The sequence below is a fragment of the Aegilops tauschii genome, chromosome 7 (assembly GCF_002575655.3).
Source record: "Aegilops tauschii subsp. strangulata cultivar AL8/78 chromosome 7, Aet v6.0, whole genome shotgun sequence".
NCBI lineage: Eukaryota > Viridiplantae > Streptophyta > Magnoliopsida > Poales > Poaceae > Aegilops > Aegilops tauschii.
Genome location: NC_053041.3, coordinates 137552224 through 137560151, shown reverse-complemented (window position 1 = coordinate 137560151; position 7928 = coordinate 137552224). Strand labels below are relative to the sequence as shown.

At 44.9% G+C, this 7928-nt stretch overlaps 1 protein-coding gene across 1 annotated transcript; it reads right to left on the bottom strand.

The window, feature by feature from the left end:
• Positions 1-3259: 3259 nt before the first annotated feature.
• On the bottom strand, positions 3260-7103 carry LOC109755004 (mediator of RNA polymerase II transcription subunit 6). Its single transcript, XM_020313888.4, has 5 exons — positions 6568-7103; positions 6295-6469; positions 6021-6090; positions 3949-4058; positions 3260-3662 (listed from the first exon to the last, which is right to left on the bottom strand). The coding sequence occupies exons 1-5, from the start codon at positions 6804-6806 to the stop codon at positions 3507-3509; spliced, it is 750 nt and encodes a 249-aa protein (XP_020169477.1). The 5' UTR covers positions 6807-7103; the 3' UTR covers positions 3260-3506.
• Positions 7104-7928: the final 825 nt, after the last annotated feature.

Here is a 7928-nt window from a genome sequence, read left to right as displayed (position 1 = left end):
GATGTGGTGATGAGCTGAACGAGCTCGGGGTCCTTTTATAGCGCGAGGGGGTCGGCTCCGCGGTGTCCCGAGGATAAGCACGGCGGCGGTGATTATTACGGCGGCAGGTGAGGCCGTTGAGGTCGGCAGGGCGGTCGGTGAGGACGGTGGCCGCCTGCAGTTACTCCTGGGGGGTGCTGGGTGGCTCTTGGTGAGGCATGCGTCGCGGGCGGAGACGTGGTCGTGCGGGACTCGTCGGGCGGCGGTCCAGGTCGTCGTGGACGGCGGTGGACGGCGCTAGGGGCCAAGCGGGGTGTCGGAGAGCTTCGAGGTGGTCGAGCCGATCCAGAGAATGATCGGGATGAGAGGGGGAAGCAGCAGAGACACAGCAGGAGCTCGGTGCCGACGCGTGCAAAACGCACGCTCTGGCCGTGCCCAGAGCACGTGCACAAAGTGCTTGACGAAATGCCTTGGTGGTCTAGGAGCCTCTGATGGTAATGAAACTTTCCAGAGAGTTGAATTAGGGTATGATAGAGCTAGTAGACATGGTGGTGTGATCAGATGAGCAGGTTCCCAATGCAAGTTTATGAACTTGCAGAATTCTGTCATGCACATGAGGTGTTCGACAGAATACCAGGGCAAGCTAGAAAATTTTGTTGATGATGAAAGTTGGCAGGATGAGGTCTCTCTAGATGATAGAGATGTTAGTGGAGTTAGTTTGGCAATAAGAGAAACTTGCTAGTGCAAGTTTTACCAGAATTCAGTTATGGACAGAAACTTCAGAGGAGTGTTTGGTGGACTTAAAAGTTGAAACTCGAGCTTCCCTTCTGGACAAAAGGTACTAGTTGGAAGGACTACAAGATAGAAAAGTTTCAGAATTAATGGAGCTACGAAAATTGGGGTTGCAGTTATAACTCAAGAATGGGGCAGAAATGAAAAGAGGATGTTTCACTCAAAAATTTCAAAAGACATAGTTAGGTTTTTGCATAAAAGTGACTTGTAGGCATCACATGACCTCTCATATTTTTTGTGGGATTTTAAAACAATTATTTAAAATAATTGTAGTGCAACAGAAGTGTTTCAAGTATTGAAAATGCTAGTAAAAGAATTGTTCGTGGAAAATTTTATTATGAAAATATTTCCTACTGTTATTTATAATATAAATGAAATGATTTACAAAACAACCAAGGACCACCAGATTCTACAAAATAATCTTCTATGGAGGGAAGAATTTTTGTAAAACAGAAAATAGAAAAGGCTTTGAAATTAATAAATGACCTAGTATAATTCAAAATTTTATCTCTGGCCAAATTTTACTTAATGAAAATATATTAATTTTTTGGGGTGTTACATCTTCCTTGCTTATGATGTGCCCCGGTAAGATTGTCCGGAAGCTTTCTTGCGTGTGATGTGCTCTTGATAGTTGAAAGGCTACACTCGATTAGTCTTTTGCAATGTTGTGTAAAAGATGTGTCCAAGGTCCTAACCAATTGTGTGAAGGCAATCCTCACTGATATTATGTCCCCAAACCAAAGTGCTTTTGTGCTCGGTAGGTTGATTTCTGGTAATACTATTTGACCCTGTGAGATGACTCATTTCATGAAGCAAAAGAGGCGAGGAAAGTGTGGTTACATGACCCTAAGCTAGATATGAGCAAGACATATGATCGGGTTGAATGGCCGTTCCTTCATGATGTCATGAGTAAAATGGGAATCTCTATGAGCTTCATAAAATTGGTGATGAAATGTGCGACCATGATGTCTCATAGGTTCCATGTAAATGGTGATGTGACATGTGGTGGTACACGGAGAGGTCTCAGACAAGACGATCGGATATCACCGTACCTATTCTTATTGTGTGTTTATGGTTTCTCTGCAATGATCCATGTGGAGGAGGTTGGTCAGAATAAGGGAGTGAAACTAGCTCTTAATCACCGGTTGTAAACCATCTGCTTTTCACCGATGACTCAATGTTGCTGCTAGAAGCAAATGTGCTCAAGTCATTAATGAGTATTGCGGTGGTATGAGTCTTGCTCGGGACAAATTATCAACCGGGACAAGTCTCCAAACTTTTTTAGTGCAAACACCACTATGGAGGTCAAGCAATCAGTCATGAACATACTGGAACTGCAGAACGGGACTCAAGCAGGTAAATATCTTGGATTACCATCCTAGATTGGTAGGAACAAAGCAAAGGCCTTTGAGTATATTAAGGAAAATATGTGCAAGGATTTAGGGATGGAAGGAGAGGCTTCCGTCGAAAGTGGGCATATGCGATGAGATGTTTTGACCTAACAAAGAGCATGTTTGACAGCATAATTCAGCTGGCTTGTATGATACATAATGACAAAGAAAATATAATGCACTGGGTAAGCTGGGAGAAAATGTGTTTGTCAAAGAGGGAGGACTAGGTTTTCTTGATCTCCACTCGCTCAGCACGGCGATGCTAGCATGGTAGGGATGGCGCCTGTTGCAAGCGCTTGACTCCTTGTGTGCACAAGTGCTCATGGCTTTATATTTCCCAAGTGGCCATGTAATGGAGGCGCAGTCGAAACAGGGAATGAGCTATGAGTGAAGTATCCTGCTTGGCCTTAGGTTTTGAAGGAAGGATTGATCTGGCGTGTTGGGGACACATAGGTGCAAGTGTCCGTCTACAGGTGGGAGTGATTAAAGTGAACACAGAGGCGGCGTTTTCCCAGCGATGGCAGCGTAGTTTTTGCTGCAGCAGGATCGATCCCAGAAGCTGCGTACGCCTTGCATGCTGATGAAACAATTGCCCTCCGTGAAGCTTGCAGACCATCATGGCATTGAGAAGCCTGGTACTCAAACAGGCAGGCCATCACCTCCCATGCGTATGATAATGCAAGCCCTGGGTCAGCTTTCCAGGGGCATCAAACTCCTTCTGGGGACAAGTTTTATCCAGTATATAAAGTGTCCAATATAGGCCCAGAGCATGTAACAAGCCTGCTCATTTTCAAGCAGCTTTGGGTGTGGGTAAAGTGGCCGATGACCATCATGTATGGGTCTGTTGATGTAGCAAGCGCTGTGGCCAGCAATATTGTTGTGTCCTAATGGAATAAGTTTATCGAGGCGTGTACAATGGTACTATCTTAAATGTGTCACATAGGATAAATGCTGAGGTGGAGGAGAGAGAATTCGTAAGAAAAGGTTTTTCCTCTCTTATTTAAGAGATCATCTCTTAACACAATATATCTCATCATGTTTTTAGGAATAGCTCGTTATCTTAAATAAATCTAAGAGATAACCCATTGTAGACAAGCTTTTATGATCATCTTTACATTACATGCAAGACTTAAAATAAGATTATCTTATCAACCAATGTACTTGCCCTCAGGAGTTTCAAAACCACAAACTGGCCTTACATGACTATCAAGGATCAAGTGGAAGTGTACATTCAGAAAATGGTCTGCACCTTCCCAGCTCAGGAATTACAAATCTCTACTTTATCATTTGCAATACAACATGCCATTAGTGTGGCAGTAGTTTTACTTGATCGACGGCACGATCTCATTGAAATCTTGGTCTTTTTGCTGGCCCTTGATCAATGATGGGGTCAATTGCAGGAGGCAATGCCTCCGAGGCCAACAGATCATCTGGCCCTTTCTCTTGTTCTGATGGGACATAACCATCCGGAAAGGGTGGAGGGGGAGGAGCAGGAGGCAGCTGCCAAGAAATATGTCAGAAGTCTGGAGTAATTAGCAAGTGGTTGACAAGGCAGGTCGATGAACACACTTGGAGTAAGATACAGCAGCAGAACTCGCATGCAGTTCGAACAAACGCTGTTAGTCCAGGATGCATCAGACACAACTTTCTTGGGGACATACACGGTGCATCAATACATCTCATGTGCCTAGTGCACCGTATGTCTCCCCAACTTTCTTTTGTGTAATGGTCACCACCATGTACCAAGTAACAGGGAATAAGTTTTGCTATCTAAAAATGATGTTACCTTCCGTTGCAAAGACATGAGGATGTGATCAACTCGTTTCAACTCCTTCAAGTCAATTGTTTCCTTCTGGGCCTTTGATTCAGAAGCTGCCGCATCAGCCTCTGTTTCCGCTGTAAATAACAAAACAAAAATTTCCAGTAATGCTACTTTTGTTTTGCAACTTGCAGTAAATAAAAAAAATGTACTCCCTCCGATCCATATTATACTTGTCGCTGCTTTAGTACAGCTTTGCTGAAGTTGTACTAAAGCAGCGACAAGTAATATGGATCGGAGGGAGTAACATAAACAGAAGGAAGATGTAAGTTGTGAAGTACAGCAGCAGCAAGGAACCAATTTCCTGCAGATGATCTTGCATGAACAATGCCCAAGTGCTAACTTTCATTACAGATTATCAAAATTTGAGGTAAGTAGTAGTTAATCAACAATCTGCGATGCTAAATACACTCAAAAAACTCTGTAATACTAAATTTTATTTTGTTCCAAACAGTGTGACAGTTCACATGGACTCAAACTTTTTCTGGTAGCTTCCAACCAACAAACAAAAACAAATTTCTTTGAAGAGCTAAGCATATAAACTCCAATAACATAGAGAGAAATAAATATAAGAAACCGGCAACAAAAAAATAATGAATTATCTCTTACTATATTAAAGGGGAGTTTGTTGGTTTCGCTTCCACCCCTCCCACCAATTTTTTTTCAAAACCATGGGATAACCCCCATTAAGTTTTTCCCAAACTGACCCCCACCTCCTTGTTTCTGGGAAAAGAAATCCCGTGCAAAACAATAAACAGAAATCAAATAAATTGCCAATAGCAAGAAAGCCCTTGCAAGCAAACAACACAATCAACTCACGTAGTTGTACGTACACAATCCCAATCTCAACCCAATCAAATCATATCTTTCCTTGCCTTTGCCGATGGATTCCATCCCCACAGCATATCTCAATCTCAACCCAATCAAAAATTTCCTACGTCGAAGCACCAGAATAAAGTTGCCCCCGTTGCAACACACGGGTATTTAGCTAGTATTCCATTTAATTCTTGGAGCTTTACTCTTAGAAAACCAAAAAAATGCCTACATATAATTTTTTACCTGCAGAACTCATAATTTTGCAAAATATACGACTAAAAGTTGCAAAAGGCCTACAACTATGCTCAAAATCTCGTTTCCATTCATAATAAAAATAATTCGGCCATTTAACCCAAATTTCTGCCTTTCTGCCACCACCTACTGCTGGCTGCCAAGGACACCGCTGCAAACACACCAGCTATAGTCGCACATGCCATAGCATAATAAACATCTGTCACACACTGATCAGTGCTCACTGCAGTTGGCGAACCATGTTATAGAAACCAGATTCCCCAGAATTCTGGATTCTGCTTGTACCAGGATTCCAGAAATTGGTAGGTTTTGGAGAATAACAGTGGTTTAATCAAGGATAGAAACTAAAGCTTGGCTGAAGAAGATAACAGATATTAACTTTATCACTGAGTAAATAGAGCAGCATCTGGCTTCCTGGTAAGCTGATATTCAGCAAATCTGAACCCCTAGCCCAGTCAAAACAGAGTAATAAGTAATCTTTGGACAGAAAAGGTGAATTGGCTATTTGAAATTAGTTTAACCATGGAAATCTGTCAAGAAACCAAAAAGGAACTTGGATTAGTTTTCCCACAGAGGAATAAGGAATTAAATTCGGGACCACTGAAAAGAAAATAGAGATGACTTAAGAGTTGCCATCTTTTAGGTGGACCTGCTGATTCTGAAACTTTGCTACTACGTATAAATCTCAATTTCTCTAGAAAATGCATATGGTTTACTTTTTTGTGAACCTAATGATGAACCAATTACTGCATTATGCTGACCAAATGTGTCACTGCTTGTTAGTTTCATTTTTCCAGTCACGAAGAACTACAATGCATAAGATCAGCTGGATGTTCAATACAAGTAACAAGTATATATTTCGCAAGCAATACAACAACTGGCCAAAATTACATCATGCATAAGTGATGTTTATTCAAGTAAGAAAAAGGTAAAAGAAGAGGTAAGAAGTAGATAAAATGTGAAGACCATACCATTACCAATCTTCTCCAATTTTGAGCATGCCGTAGAAAATGCTTTTGATATGTGATGCATAGCCCTACTCTGAAATGTCACAGGAGCAGAAAAGGGGAAACATTAATCAATCCAACACTCTGCAACTCAGTGGTTGGCAAAATCACTGAAAAATTGTGCGAATGAAATAGCTCAACAATATATCACATTCCCATCGTTGTCAGTGAGTGAACTATAGAACCTCACTGCAGAATTTCCGAAAAAAAAAAAGAATAAAAGGCTCTGGAGCTTTACTATGCGGGAGGCGAAAACGCTGCCAAGCAGGGGCGCCTGGTAGATGGAGCCGTCGAGGATGTAGTAGGCGAGCAAGGCGTCAGACTTCTCGGAGTTCGTCCTCTTCTGCTTGCGCATCACGAACAGGTGCGGCTCCATCACTTCGCTCAGCACGTACTCCAGCCCGGTCATCTTCCTGCGACCACCACAAGGAACGGAGCAATGAGTGACCCTCGCTACCAGCGAATTGGGCAGCGAGAGAGGAGGAGCGGGGAGGGGGAGCTAGGGTTTTACGTGAGCTGGGACATGTCGAGGGGGTGGATTTGGCGCGAGCGGAGGGACTCGTTGTTGCAGGTGATGTCGTAGAACGGGGAGAGGGCGAAGTAGTCGAAGACGAGGTTGCGGTCCAGCGGGTAGGTGTTGAGCCAGAGCTGGTCGCGGAAGCAGATCCCCGTCATGTCCGTCCCCGGCGGGGGCGGGAGCGCCGCCGGGCCGTCGGCCGGTGGCGGTGGGGGGAGCGGCATCGCCGACATCGCCCGGCAACAAAATCCCCAAGGGGCAGCGCCGAACTGCAGTTATGTGAAGGCGATGCGGGATCTGGGTCGCTGGCTCGCCGCTGCTGTGTGCCGGTAGGGTCGTGCCGTCGTGGGTCGGCTTCGGCCGACTCGCCGAGTCGCCGCGATGCTGTGTGGGCGGCGGCTGGTGCGCGTGCCGGTGGCCACTGGCCGGCACCGCGGCGGACGGCGGCTATGTGACGGTGCCCGGTGGCGGCTGCTCCGCTGCGTGCCGTGAGCTTGGGCTATGGGCTGCTGCCGAGCTGCGTGCTGTCTGCTTTTTTTTTCTCTCTGCTGTTCGCAGTTTGTGCGATCAGGGTGTGGGCTGGGCCTAGGTATAATTTCTCTTTCGCCAGCGCTCCAGCGCTGGGCGGGCCACGGCCCAGGTTGGCCCTCACATAGCTTCGTGTGGTTATCTACTCTTATAAAAAACAGAGTTAATGATGATGGTGTGCCTGTCATCCTGCAATATAGGCCGTCCAATTTATATCTGACGGATAGGAAGGAAACTATGGCAATTTTGCAAAAAGATACTCACATCTCACTTCACATTTGCAAATAAGGTCTTCCCTCGTTCATCATTTTCTCCCATAAAATAAACTATTCATATAAATACATCTTGATGTTCCGTGCAATGCATGGCATCTTGCTAGTATTCAACGAAATCAATGGTTAACGAGTACTTCCTTTTTTTTCTTTTGCGGGAGTACTTCCTTGGCTTCACTTGCATGATAAACAAGTGGTGCATTGTGTGTGCAACACTTATCATAATCTAGGCCATCTCTAAAGCGAATCCTTAAACCGTTTGCAATTATCTGGATCATGAGGTCCAGTCGTGTTTTGTCATCCAACATGGTCTTGTATCCGTCCGCTAGCCGGTTCGGACGTCCTTTTACCTGCAAACCGGAAGCAAACTAGGGGCTTTTGCGGGTGTTTATACCGATGCCACACACGCCTCCGACAACTTGACCCCACCCAAAACCCTCTCCTCATCTATGCCCTTTCCCGCTCGAAGCGGTCAGTGTCGCGTTCGGCCTAGAGCGGACGTGACCTCTCACTAGAGCCGGCATTGAACCAGCGCACCGGATGAGAGCACCGCCC

Coding starts and splice junctions, on each gene's coding strand:
- LOC109755004 (XM_020313888.4), bottom strand. CDS start 6,806: ATGTCGGCGATGCCGCTCCCCCCACCGCCACCGGCCGACGGCCCGGCG. Junction 6,470..6,567: donor CTCGACATGTCCCAGCTCAC/GTAAAACCCTAG, acceptor TGGTGGTCGCAG/GAAGATGACCGGGCTGGAGT. Junction 6,091..6,294: donor GCGTTTTCGCCTCCCGCATA/GTAAAGCTCCAG, acceptor GTGACATTTCAG/AGTAGGGCTATGCATCACAT.